We start from the raw sequence: 14,275 nt of genomic DNA, 5'->3' as shown, positions 1-14,275 counted from the left end.
GCCCTCGCATTCACACACACTCGCTTAAGTACACCTCACACACCCCAGAAACACGCATACACACACACACACAAACACACTTACACCACACACACACACACACACACACACACACCCCTCTGCACTTGCAATCAGAAGGATCCACACGCAGTCAGATCTGCACCTCTTGGCATAGGTGTGTGTTTGGTACCGGTGTGTGTGTGTGTGTGTGTGTGTGTGTGTGTGTGTGTGTGAGTGTGTGTACAGAAACCCATCAGGAAGACCGCAGCTACCTTATTCTGCAAGCACGCTGCGATTCCGGTTCCTGTGTACATGGAACAAAAAACAAAAAACAAAAAAAACAAAAAACAAAAAAAAATAAATAAATCGCTGTCAAACTTTTTTTCTTTTAATTCGCCTTTTCCTAAAGGAAGACGGTGGAAGAGCTTCTCTCAGTAGTTAAGGACTCGGGAGACCCGGCGGCGAGGCCCTGGGCGCCGCTGCCCAGACCGAGCGCTGGGCTCGGGTAGCCCAGCTGGTCTCCCATCTAACTGATCTAATCAATGACTCTGAAGAGCTGGGGCTCCTGGCTCCGCCCCCGCCTGTCCCTTCTCCGCCTTCTATTGGGCGTGGGCCGAGGAGGCAGGGCCTTGTTCCTCACGCTGATTGGCTGGCAGGGAATCAGTATCAATGTTTAAGCGGCGGCGTGAGGTGAATAGAGTCAGTCAGCAAGAGGCGCTGGGGAGAGAGCTGGGACTGCGAGCCCGGCGGATGCGGCAGCGGCGGAGGGCGGCTGGGGAGACGCTACTCCAACTGTTGAATTTTCACCTTTCATTTCCTCCGATGCCTTGCTTGCGGAAATGGATTTATTTGCTTTGAAACCCGCACGTCTTTCGCAGGCTATGAGCTGATCCTGACAGGCACCAGATTAAACGAGACCACCCGTGACAGAAAAGGAGGAAAAAAAAAAAAAAAAAAGAAAGAAAGCCCTCCACAACGGACTGCACAATTAACTATGCACACCGGTGCTGGACTTTGTGAATAGAGAACATTGAGAGGAAAATCGTGAACTATGATGCGGGGCTAAGCTGTGAACAGTCCCTGGAATCCTGAATTTTTTCTTTCCCCCCCCCCAAGACTCTGAAAGATTTGGGGGTTCCTCACGCCTAACCAAAAGGAAAGGTTTTTTGGTTTTTTTTTTTGTTTTTTTTTTTTAAATAAATAAGTAAATACACCTAGCAAAACAGACGTCTTGTTTTCCAGAGCCTCGGACCCCGGCAGAAAGAGGTAGAGTAAAAGTGCTGCTGGATTCAGCTACACCTTCCTCCTTCCCTCCCTCCCTTCTCTCTCGCTTTTTTTTTTTTTTTTTCTTTTCCTCCAAAACGTGGATCTGGCTTTTCTTTCCATAGAGTGAGTCAGAGAAAGCGGGAGGAAGAAGCCGCAACTAATGTCTGTGAAGGGAGGACCATGAGGCGAGAGTGAATACGATTCGTTCCACTGCTTGTGACTCATCGGGCAGATCGCAACACCTGCATTTCTGGATGTGTCATTCCCGTGCGTCGAGGCGCCTCGAGAACCCGAGATGATGTGTAGACAGACCCGTGCCTAACATCCCCTCGGAGAGAGGGAGCTCTCGGGGGAGGCGGTGGGCGCCCCTGGCTGGACCGCCGCGGCCGCAGCGCCTCGCCCCCTCCCTGCCCTCCTCGAGCCGCCCAGAGAGACTGTGAGAGCGAGACTGCAGAACGCATCACGCCAAACCTTGATGTGGCTCTTTCATCCAGCCCACTCCTACTATTAAAAAAAAAAAAAAAAAAAAAAAAAAATTGACGGAAGAAAAAAAAACAAAAAACAAAACAAAACCCGCACTTTATTCGCTTCGAATATCCACCACTTTTATTCCTCGCCAAGGTTTTCCTTTCTAGATGAAGAGGACTGGGAGGCAGGGCCATTGGAAGGAGATGCTGAATAGAAAGAAAAGAGAGGCACTTGACAGCCCAGCCCTGTGAATGCAGAGACTGTTTCCCTTCTAGCGAGAGAGACAGGGAGAGTGTGTGTGCGAGCCCTGGGAGGGTGGCTCCCCCTTCCTTTTTATTCCGCCTCCCCCTCCCCCTCCAGATCGGCACATCCAACCATGAGTTGCCTGTTGATTTCCTCTCGCCTGGGAAGAAAAGCAAACTGGAATTAAACTGCATCGAGACAAGTCCTCGCTCTCGGGGAGAGAATGGGATGGTAGCGGCGGCTCCTGGCTCGGCGTAGAGAAACCACAGAGTGTGTGTGTTCCACGAACAGAGGCGGAGATAGAGCTATATATCCGCCCCCCACCCCCCTCCCAACAGACTCACACCGCAAACGCCGATCAGGCTGTGGTTTTCCGGGGAGAGCCTTTTCCGAGGAAGAGAGGGAGGAGCGTGGTGGAGGGAGGAAACTACAAATCGGGACACTAGTTCCTTGCGCTGCATTTCCTCCCCTCCCTTTGGCTGCTCGGAAAGGAGACAGAGAGAGAGAGAGAGAGAGAGAGAGAGAGAGAGGAGAGAAAATACGCTTGGCTGGGAGATGCAGTCCGCCGCCGCCTCTGCCTCCGCCAGCAATGCAAGATTAGATCTCTAAATGCAGCAAAACACTGCCTGAAAACCCAACAGCCCGCGAAGCCAGCAGACATTTCACAGGGCTCCGGCGAAGCTTCAAAATCTATCTGACTCTGTCTCCGGGGCTCCGCGTCCCCACCAGTCTCATCACAGGAGACGAGAAACAAGTAAGGATTTCACTTTCCCATCTGCCTGAAGACACACCTCCCCGCTTCCTCCCCCACCCGAGGTGAAGAGTATTCCGGCGGCTGCCGCGGGAGTGGATTTGCAGCGCCCTAGCGGGAGCCAGCAAAAGCTAGGGGTTCTCGACCACCCCTTCTAAACGCGATTTCCGTCTTATCGCCGGCCTCATCGCTCAACTTCGAGTGGCCCCAAGTCCCGGCGGAACAGACAAAGCCCCGGGCTCGCCCCCCAGCCGCAGGGAGCCGCCGCCTTGCTCCGCGCCCCTGCAGCTTGGCTGCGCCGCCGCTTCTCGCCCGGTGCGGATGCTGTAGATCAACAGGTTCGGGGAACTTGAACGGAATAAGGAGACCGCCCGGTGCCGCAGCCCCGGAGCAGAGGGAAGGAAGGACCCACAGACTTGTGGCTCGTGTCGCGCGCGCACGCCGCGCCGGAGCCCCAGGCTGGCGCGCACCCACTCGCTCGCCCCTCCAGTTCGGCTGCTCCTGCCCCCACCCCACCGGTCTGGGATGTACCTTTCCATCTGTTGCTGTTTCCTCCTGTGGGCCCCTGCCCTGACGCTCAAAAACCTCAACTACTCGGTGCCGGAGGAGCAAGGGGCCGGCACGGTGATCGGCAACATCGGCAAGGATGCTCGACTGCAGCCAGGGCTTCCGCCCGCAGAGCGCGGCGGCGGCGGCGGCGGCGGCGGCGGCGGCGGCGGCGGCGGCGGCGGGCGAAGCAAGTCGGGTAGCTACCGGGTGCTGGAGAACTCAGCGCCGCACCTGCTGGACGTGGACGCTGACAGCGGGCTCCTCTACACCAAGCAGCGCATCGACCGTGAGTCCCTGTGCCGCCACAATGCCAAGTGCCAGCTGTCCCTCGAGGTGTTCGCCAACGACAAGGAGATCTGCATGATCAAGGTGGAGATCCAGGACATCAACGACAATGCCCCCTCCTTCCCCTCGGACCAGATCGAGATGGACATCTCGGAGAACGCTGCCCCCGGCACCCGCTTCCCTCTCACCAGTGCACATGACCCCGACGCCGGCGAGAACGGGCTCCGCACCTATCTGCTCACGCGCGACGACCACGGGCTCTTCGCGCTGGACGTCAAGTCCCGCGGCGACGGTACCAAGTTCCCTGAGCTGGTAATCCAGAAGGCGCTGGACCGCGAGCAGCAGAACCACCACACGCTTGTGCTGACCGCCCTGGACGGCGGCGAGCCGCCGAGATCCGCCACCGTGCAAATCAACGTGAAGGTGATCGACTCTAACGACAACAGCCCGGTCTTCGAGGCGCCTTCCTACCTGGTGGAGCTGCCAGAGAATGCCCCGCTGGGCACCGTGGTCATTGATCTGAACGCCACCGACGCCGACGAGGGTCCCAATGGCGAAGTGCTCTACTCCTTCAGCAGCTATGTGCCTGACCGCGTGAGAGAGCTTTTCTCCATCGATCCTAAGACCGGCCTGATCCGTGTCAAGGGCAACCTGGACTATGAGGAGAATGGGATGCTGGAGATCGACGTGCAGGCCCGAGACTTGGGGCCCAACCCCATCCCAGCCCACTGCAAGGTCACAGTCAAGCTTATCGACCGCAACGACAACGCGCCGTCCATCGGTTTCGTCTCCGTGCGCCAGGGGGCGCTGAGCGAGGCCGCCCCGCCCGGCACCGTCATCGCCCTAGTGCGGGTCACTGACCGGGACTCGGGCAAGAACGGGCAGCTGCAGTGCAGGGTACTGGGCGGAGGCGGGACGGGCGGCGGCGGCGGCCTGGGCGGGCCCGGAGGTTCGGTGCCCTTCAAGCTTGAGGAGAACTACGACAACTTCTACACGGTGGTGACCGACCGCCCGCTGGACCGCGAGACACAGGACGAGTACAACGTGACAATCGTGGCGCGGGACGGGGGCTCGCCTCCACTCAACTCCACCAAGTCGTTTGCTGTCAAGATTCTGGACGAGAACGACAACCCTCCTCGTTTCACCAAGGGACTGTATGTGCTGCAGGTGCACGAAAACAACATCCCAGGAGAGTACCTGGGCTCAGTGCTCGCGCAGGACCCCGACCTGGGCCAAAACGGCACAGTGTCCTACTCCATCCTGCCCTCGCACATCGGCGACGTGTCCATCTACACCTATGTGTCTGTGAACCCCACCAACGGGGCCATCTACGCCCTGCGCTCTTTTAACTACGAGCAGACGAAGGCTTTTGAGTTCAAGGTGCTCGCGAAGGACTCGGGGGCGCCCGCGCACTTGGAGAGCAACGCAACGGTGAGGGTGACCGTGCTAGACGTGAACGACAACGCGCCGGTGATCGTGCTGCCCACGCTGCAGAACGACACCGCTGAGCTGCAGGTGCCGCGCAACGCCGGCCTGGGCTACCTGGTGAGCACCGTGCGCGCCCTTGACAGCGACTTCGGCGAGAGTGGGCGCCTCACCTACGAGATCGTAGATGGTAACGACGACCACCTGTTTGAAATCGATCCCTCCAGCGGCGAGATCCGCACGCTGCACCCCTTCTGGGAGGACGTGACGCCAGTGGTGGAGCTGGTAGTGAAGGTGACGGACCACGGGAAGCCCACCCTGTCCGCGGTGGCCAAGCTTATCATCCGCTCGGTGAGCGGCTCCTTGCCCGAAGGGGTTCCTCGGGTCAACGGCGAGCAGCACCACTGGGACATGTCGCTGCCGCTCATCGTGACTCTGAGCACTATCTCCATCATTCTCCTAGCGGCCATGATCACCATTGCCGTCAAGTGCAAGCGCGAGAACAAGGAGATTCGCACTTACAACTGCCGTATCGCCGAGTACAGCCACCCGCAGCTGGGCGGGGGCAAGGGCAAGAAGAAGAAGATCAACAAAAATGATATCATGCTGGTGCAGAGCGAGGTGGAAGAGAGGAACGCCATGAACGTCATGAACGTGGTGAGCAGCCCCTCCCTGGCCACCTCCCCTATGTACTTCGACTACCAGACCCGCCTGCCCCTCAGCTCGCCCCGGTCGGAGGTGATGTATCTCAAACCGGCCTCCAACAACCTGACTGTTCCTCAGGGGCACGCGGGCTGCCACACCAGCTTCACGGGACAAGGAACTAATGCAAGCGAGACCCCTGCCACTCGGATGTCCATAATTCAGGTAAGAGGCTGTTAGCATAACTCGGACTTGACTTTATTGCTGATTTTGGAGCTGTCCTGAAACCTTTGGAACAGGACAAGCCGCACTGCCAGCAGCAGTGAGGGGGAAATTTTTAAATGAAGATGCTTCCCGCTTTTGCCACTCCGTGCACGACATACCCTATACATAGCCCCTCCCATGTTCATAGTCTAAAATCTCAAAGATGTGAATGTCTTACTTCGGTTGTATTTTAAAGATTATTTTTATAGGTTTAAAAATGTTAGCAGTGTTCAGGATTTAGAGTTTATTTTTTATTCGCTGCTCTACATTTCTCTCAGTAGCAAAGGATTCCTAGAGTAAAAAAACATGTTTTAGTTAAATTTGCTTTTGAATTTTATTTAAAAATCGGACACCAACAATGAGAGAAATGTACGCTCCAGTATTCAGAAGTTAACTTCTTCTTCAAGTACAAAATAGCAACCGCTCAGAATCCCAGAGCCTGAATCTGAGCTAAGTTTTCACTCCTCCCCCCAAAAAGTCAGTTTTACATATTAAAAAGTGTTTTAAAGAACATGAGTCATACTTTTTTCTTCAGCGGAAACTGCAGCATAACGCCTTAGTGTGCTTTAAACTTTTAATATGCCAATTTTGCTCTGAAGCTCTTTCAGAAATTTGAGTTGAGGTAGGCTCTGGATCATGACCAGTAACTGTCGATGAAAAGTTTATAATTATTTTGTCCTGGAATTTTCCCGATCTATTTCATTGAGAAAGCAACAGAGAATACCCAAGAGTCACAGACTCATTTTACACGGTTGAAAACAGGAGGCAAAGTTGGCATTAAAGGCACTTGATGCACCAAAAATGCATGTAGTCTGCATACTGTGTATTTTCAGTATTTTTAAGCGATCTTTAATATATTTTAGATTGTATAATTCAAAGTTACCGATGTATTTTTTAAAAACCCTAAATGACGGACCCATCATAGATTCTAACAATAGCAGGTAACTGTACTTTGCCTAACTTCTTTTATCAACTATTAAGTTGTGTCACAGGAAAAACTTAATTCTTGCTTATTATAAATGCATGTTGCCACAAATTACTCTGGATGGGCACTACTTGAAATTCAAAATTGAGTTTAACTAAAAGTGACACTTTGGGAGGAAGATTAGTTTGGGGCAAATGAAGTTAATTTGTTCATAATTTTATGCTTTGAAAAGCAAATACCCTTTAATGACACTTGACTCAGTAATGTTTTTATTACTAAAATGAATAGTAAAATATCACAACCTTATCCTTTCTAACATGATAAGTGTGACAAATGCTAAAAGTTGGCAAAACATATTTTCTTATGATAGTTAATGTCCTTGTAAAGCAGACTCTTGTAATTGATGCTACTGAATACTAAAGTATTGATTGTAGTATTAAATCCCACTTTTTACAGTGTCTACTATATTACCATTTATTATGACTTTTGATGTCTATATAAGACTGAACGAAAAATATCCCCCTTGAAAAATATTGTGGTTTCTATGAAAGTCTCCCGTGACTGTGTAAAACTTATTTATGATAATCTCCTTAGGGAGGTATGTTAAAATATATATTCACACATCCTCTGCAATCATTTTATGTATACACACGTTATATACCTTTCTTATATTCTTATCATTGACAATTATAAAGTTATCACAGAGGGTTAATGCTTAATCTTCCATTCCAAGTGCTGGTAGTTGAATTCTTATTTAGGTTCCAGTAACAATGAAGTTGGTACAGTAGAATTATCAGCAAGCCTGATTCCTTGGTCAGATTAGTGAGAAATGAATTTGGATGGAAGTATCCAGAAGGTTTTGAAGAACAGGGGTGCCTATACTGTATTTACACCATGCTGTTCTTTAAGATGTTCATTGCTTGAGGAATGGATGATGGTGATGATTCCTCCTAGCAGTAAAACTTAAGCCAAAGAAAATCTCATACATGCAGGGAAAGAGACAGATAATTTAAAAGTAAAACAAAGGGCACACTTCTTGCCATTCCCTTTTTCTAGAATTTTAATCCATGCCATGAAAACACAGAAAAAGTTTCAGTTTTAAGTTCTTGGCATTTTTTTCCAAGGTGACTCGATTTCCCATATTGTTTCCGCCCTAGAAATATCCTTGCTATAAACTGTTAAAACAGGCAGTCTCTCTTTCTCTTTTTTTCTGCTGAGTTTTTACAGTCTTATAAAGAATGCTTTGTAAGTTCCTAATATGTTAACTTCCTCCTAAATATATCAGGCTTTCCTCAATGCCTATTATAGAGAACAGAGTAAATTAACTATAGTGACCCTCCTTTTTTTCTTTCTTTTTAAACTAGTGCACTGCAAACACTTTGTGCTGAAGTGACATGCTTAAATTGAAGTGTTCAGGTATCCATAATCTTGTTTCAGAGTGTATTTATTGGTGTGTGCATTTAACACAGCCTGCTAAGGAAGCACACTGCTAATCTCACGCGTATTTCTGAAGGTAGTATTTTAATCCACAGAGTGCACTTGGACGAACAGCTGCTAGGTCTCCTTTACCTTTACTTCCCAGCAATTTCGTGCTGTTTAGAAGGCACGCCGGGTATTTTCATTGATGGAATGAAAGTATTTTGTAATTGTTCTGCAATACACTGGTAAAGATGGGCCTTACGAAATTTAAAAATTTCAAGATGTAAAAGACTCATATTACAGCTTAAATTAAGATTCATTTAAGTATCGAATGATATTGTGTGAGTCTCAGGGTCTAAAATTTTAAGGATGAGATCTGTAGGTTCTTGAGCATGAGAGTATTTTTATTAAAAATGAATGCAAAACAATCCAGTAAGCTGGTTACACATGTAACCATATGTAGAAACAGTGGTTTGTGAAAAGGGGTTTTATTTCAGGTTTTCTCCAAGTTTTTCAGGTGAAGTAAAGTCAGCCTATGAAGTTTTAAATAACAGACTAGAGATTAAAATAGCCTCAATAATGTGAATCATAATACAACATTCTTGTAATGAAATATTTTACTCATTTTAAAGCTATAACACAGATTTCGAAAAATAGCACAGATTTTGTGGGAGGTAAGGCAAATAGATTGTTATACAAATTTATAAATGTGCTTTTCATAGGAGTAATTTCCATGTGAATTATTTCATATGTTAATATGAAAATCTAAAATCAAGTAGAGATCATTGCTAATTGTCACGAGTAACTACATATGGAGGCTTATCAAGAATTATTTGTTCAGTCTCAGGGTAACTTCTCAACAGGTGTTTTCAAAGAAGGCCTGGCTGAGAAGAGACTGGGGATTTCTTCACTATTGGGAGAATTTCCAGTTTTGTTTGAACATCTGTGTTTTCAGATTTTTCTATGGCACTACTGAAAGCATTTCAATATGATCTCAAAGAAAATATATTGAGCCAGCAGAATAAGATCTACTAAAATGCATTTTAAAAAATAATACATTCTACATTCTCACGTGGTGTTTTACAGTTCAATTTCAAAAGATTCACATTAGGATTGACCTTAGGCTCTTTGTGCTAGAAAGAGAAAATCGTTTTGATATATATGCATGGCCTTTTCAATAAAAAGGAATTAAATACATGGTGAATATAGTCAATCCAAATATACAAAAATGAGATTGCAGCATCCAGGACGAAAGTAGCAAAGCATAGACAATAAACTCAGTATTTTAGAATGAAAAGGTGAAAGAAAAAGTATATCTTTACTAGCAACATTATCCATTGTCTGCCTTTAGTCCCACTTCTCTAATACAAGAGATTCTTGACTATAGGAACTCCAATGAGCTCCCAAGACCATGATCCTAAAATTTCATATTCTAGTATGTCAGTGATTTCAATAACAAACATGAAAAGTGTGAGCAATTTCTTTCTTCATTTAAAATTCTGAGGATATTTGTCCACAGTGTTGTTCTAAGAGGACACAGTTTGATTAGTTACATGCATTCATTTCCATAAACATTATATACATCTCTATTTATAAGGGTAATGGTGGGCTGGATAGGAAGGGGATGTCTCTTTCCTACTGCATGTCTCCAAGAGTATCTTGTCCACTTGTCTTTCTTTTTGTAATTTATAGATAATAGCTTTAAATTTCTACTTTAAATTAACATGAGTACACAATCATAAAACATTTTTTCTATGCTACCATATATTAAAATAGTATAAAGTACAAAAATACTTGATTAAGAAAATCAGCCATCAAGGTGATTTGAGTTTCTTTGCAGAAGAGTTTAGAATTCAAATTATTTTTTATCATTTTTAATATATTGTTAGTTTTCATGTAAGTTTTGTGTGCACCCATGAAAATCTCAGCTCCATTGTAAATTTGAGTACATTTCTTTATTTTATAATAAATGAAAACACAAAAGTTTTTTAACTATATGAGCTAGGAACCTGATAATCTTAGTTTTACTATTGGTTGATATAACTACTCATGGGTAATAACTTCTTCATCCATTAGTTTTTAGTTTTCAATAAAATTTCCAAAATTCCAGCCAGGTAAAATACTTCATCATTTTTACACTGAGATGATTATTCATCAGTCTTTTTAAAATGTAGGAGTAAGATAATTGAGTGTATGAGTGAGTTTATAATTTTACTTAAGTTCTGTGAGTGAGTTTTATAATTTCAATAAATATTATCATATTCAAGCCTACATGGAAGATTTTGGAATTTTATTCTTGGCATCTTAATATTATTTAAGGCTGTGTGTGATCATGCAAGTTATCAGAGCATAAAAGAGTATGTCCTAAAATTCCAATCTCAATTGCTTGATCATATTTTTTAGTCACACACAAAAAAATTTCCAGTTTTTAAAACATTGTCACCTATGACTACACTGTTCAAGCCACATAAAAAAAATTAAAATAAATAAATGCAAAGGTAATTTCTAGAAACTTTTCTTAATAAAGTTGAAGTTATACATTATTCGCTTTTTACAGTGCATATAGATGTATATATGTGGTTAAAATAAATTGGTTACCCTTTAAATAATCTCAAATATCTCTCCTAAGGGACTTAAGAAATATACATATTTTAAAATAAAAAAAACTTTGAAAATCTCTAGATAATTATTTAATACTATTTACAAATATAATATTTATATTTTCTTATGTTTCACTACCACTGTCAGGTTTCAAGTTTTTTACTTATTAAGCAGCACTTAGTTAGTGCTGCTTATGTAATACAATGCAATAGAAATATATCTATAAAAATAAAAGGTATAAATTAGGAAACTATTTTATGTTAAGATTAATAAAGGCTTACATGTACTTATTACAGTGAAGATTGGCTCTGGCTATATTTATGAAAATGTGAACAATAAAACTTCTTGGCAAAATTTATGTGTATCCATGTATATATGTCTTTATATTTCCCAGATAATATATATAAATACTCAAGCACAAATATTAGCCCATTTTATATATTTTTTTAATTCAAAGGCAGCTCTCCTCTTTTTAAGGATGAGCACAAACCTTTATTTTTTCTTTGAAAATATATGTAAACTTGATTGTACCGTTTTCAAACTTAAACATTTTGAAGTTCATTAGAGCCAGGCATTTTAGAACAGAGGAGAAGTTGAGGAACTACTGGTCTTCCATGGACAATAGGTTGGAGTTTATGTAGATTAAGAGAAAAAAAATTCATCTAGGTTCTGAGTCTTCCAGGAGGATAGTGGGATGGCTGGAGGCATTGTGAGAATATACACCTTGAGCTCTGATAATGAAACAACCACAGGAGGAAGATGAAGCCACTTAAATGGGTTCATGCCAGTTAGGAAGTAAAACTTAACTCCCTTATGTTGAGGTGTCTTGCAATACACTCAATAATGGGTAAATTCTTACAAATGCACCTGCTAATTATGATATTAGTCATTGCTCCAGAATGTATTCCCCTCAGTGATACTTCTGTTTAATAAATCCCACAGGGCATTATCTTAAAGTCATATTTTAGCAAAGTCATTAGGGAAGGTTTTAGTTATTTATTTTTTTGTACCGAATTCCTTTAACCAATGACTGCATACTTGTTAGAGAATGGCGTGAAGTTCATTTTACCCATCAATTTGAAGACACTGTGACTTCTGCCACCCACCTACAAAACACTTTCAAAGTTCATCAGACCTACACTAATCTATTGTCAACCTATTTTACTAAAGGAGACGTTGACAAGAATTTCCTTCAGTGGCACACGGTATTTTACAGTTAGTCATAGCTTTCACCACTAGCTTTGACAGTGATATATTGCTATCCTTTGGTCTCCTGAAATAAATTATCTATAATAAAGAAGTCCTTAATGACATCAACTTTCCCTGCTGTGACTAAGCAGAAGTTTGCTTGTGCTTCCTTGCTACTGCAGAAGTACAAGTTCAATATTTTTAAGGTAAAGGGAAAAAAAGGACAAAAATACAGATGCAAAACTGTGACTGTGTGGGTGGCCTCTTTCACTTGTGTGCACAAAGTTCTTCCAGTGATAGACTGTAAAATTGGTTTCAGATGGTGTTTGAGAGAATCTATTGATATACATGTGACACACTTCTATCTGTTCTGGTCCTACTGACATTCTGATTACTAGTATTTGTCGGCCTTCCCCTGGATCTATTCCAGGCAGTTTTATTGTAGTGAAATGGCTCTTACAGTTCATTGAACATCTAGCATAACTGTGCTGAATATGATTGGTGCGTTTGCATATATTTATTCAAAAAATAAGGCAGTTAAACAGCATAATTATGGGAAAATGTATCATAACAATAAAAGACCATTTAAGTTAACAAGCTTTGTGATCAAAGGATAAATACAGGTTGGATAAATGAGACTTTAGATGTAACTAATCTACATAAATAGACTTTGGTTTGATTAGAGGAATAGAATATATTAAAATAATTTAATGGTATTAAAATGCATTTTTAAGCCATTTTTGAAATATTTAAACACTTGTGTTCTTTTCTTTATGTTTCTGTTCAATAAGATAGTCAAGAACCATAGTTATGTTAGATGCAAAATGAGCAAGATGCAGATAAAAGTAATCATGTAAGCCTGTATGAACAATATTTAATATTTTTTAAACATGTAATGTTTCTGATTGATTTTTAATTAGTGGAACACATTAAAGGGACCATATAAAGGACAATTTCTTATTTACTCTCTTTATCAGCTAAAAGCAGCCTTGTAGAATTTGATAGTGAGAGCATTAAAACTCTATTTAAAGTTTTCAAAGCTATGCCTTCGTGTTTTGTAAATATATACTGTTTTTAAGAGACATTGGTTACATGTTTGTAAATTATATCAATACATACTGTAGATAATGAGTTTATAGTCAGAAAAGCTCATATATATATATTAAATAACAGATTAAACTTACAATGTGACTTTTTAAAAAGTGTTTATTTATTTATTTTGAGAGAGAGAGAGAACGAATGGGGGAGGGGTAGAAAGAGAGGGAGAGAGAGAGAATCTCAAGCAGGCCCTGTGCTGTCAGCATGGAGCCCAATGCAGGGTTCAGTATCATGAACCCAACCATAAGATCATGACCTGAGCCAAAGTCAAGAGTCAGATGCTTAACCAACTGAGCCACCCAAGTATCCTTAAATAAGTTCTTTCTAACAAGTATGGTTCTTTAGATATATTTTCTTCAGAAAGATATATTCTTTCTTCTTGGCGATGACTTTTAAAAAATGTGATTTACACATAAGTCATGAATTGGTATACCTCTTTCCAGTATTTCTTCCTGAATCTTTAATAATCATTGCTGAGCAATGATTAGATTACAATTATACCTAGACTTTCCATGCCCTCACATTCAATAAAACCCATGTTGAAATGTACAGATATTTCCTAAATGCCAATGGCTTACTTTTATAAAGCAGAAATGCAACAAGTATTTTATTGTAGGCAGAAATGGTCACAGTGGTTTAAATGTCTTTCTTATTTCTATAGCCCAATTTTACACTATCAATGTCTTAGATAAATTCTTAAATATATATTTGCAGTATGAACACTTGCATCAGTTTTGAAATGATAGTTTTTGCCCTCAAGATATGTTACTTTTCAATTCACCGACCCCAGTATAAATGCCTTGCTTAAAGCTGTTTATTTTATTTTTCACACAGCATATTTTATCAGAGTATCCTGAGATTGTTTTGTGATTGAACATTCAATAGATTTTTTTTTGCTATTTCACCAGAGCAATTCCATATGCAAAACTGATACTTATACAAGAAATTCACCTGTGATTACCATGCGAAGCATTATGTTACCAGAGTGTAAAGTGGCCAGCATGTGCTTTTTGCCAATATCTCCATTTCAGTAGATGAGATCACGATAAGGAAATAGAATGTTTGAGACATAACATACTTAAAATCTCAGCAAAATTTACTAAGAAAAAAACATTTTTTCTTTTAGTATTTGGAGAAAAAAGGGAGTTAGC

The 14,275-nt window shown here is 42.9% G+C and overlaps 1 protein-coding gene across 3 annotated transcripts in view; it reads left to right on the top strand.

The window, feature by feature from the left end:
- The first annotated feature begins 705 nt into the window (after positions 1–705).
- The window catches only part of PCDH17 (protocadherin 17), a 100,307-nt gene continuing 86,737 nt past the window's right edge, over positions 706–14,275 (top strand). For 2 of the 3 annotated variants that reach the window (XM_086711003.1, XM_086711011.1), the window contains exon 1: positions 706–5,854. In XM_086711003.1, coding sequence (XP_086567129.1) covers positions 3,254–5,854 — 2,601 coding nt within the window. In that variant the 5' untranslated portion in view covers positions 706–3,253. The remainder of the gene's footprint in view (positions 5,855–14,275) is intronic. The other variant, XM_086710996.1, reaches the window with a different exon arrangement.

Source organism: Puma concolor, chromosome A1 (genome assembly GCF_028749965.1).
Source record: "Puma concolor isolate L17-30 chromosome A1, mPumCon1.1.hap2, whole genome shotgun sequence".
NCBI classification, from domain to species: Eukaryota; Metazoa; Chordata; class Mammalia; order Carnivora; family Felidae; genus Puma; species Puma concolor.
The sequence above is the reverse complement of the archived record's forward strand: the minus strand, read 5'-3'. Positions and strand labels throughout refer to the sequence as shown.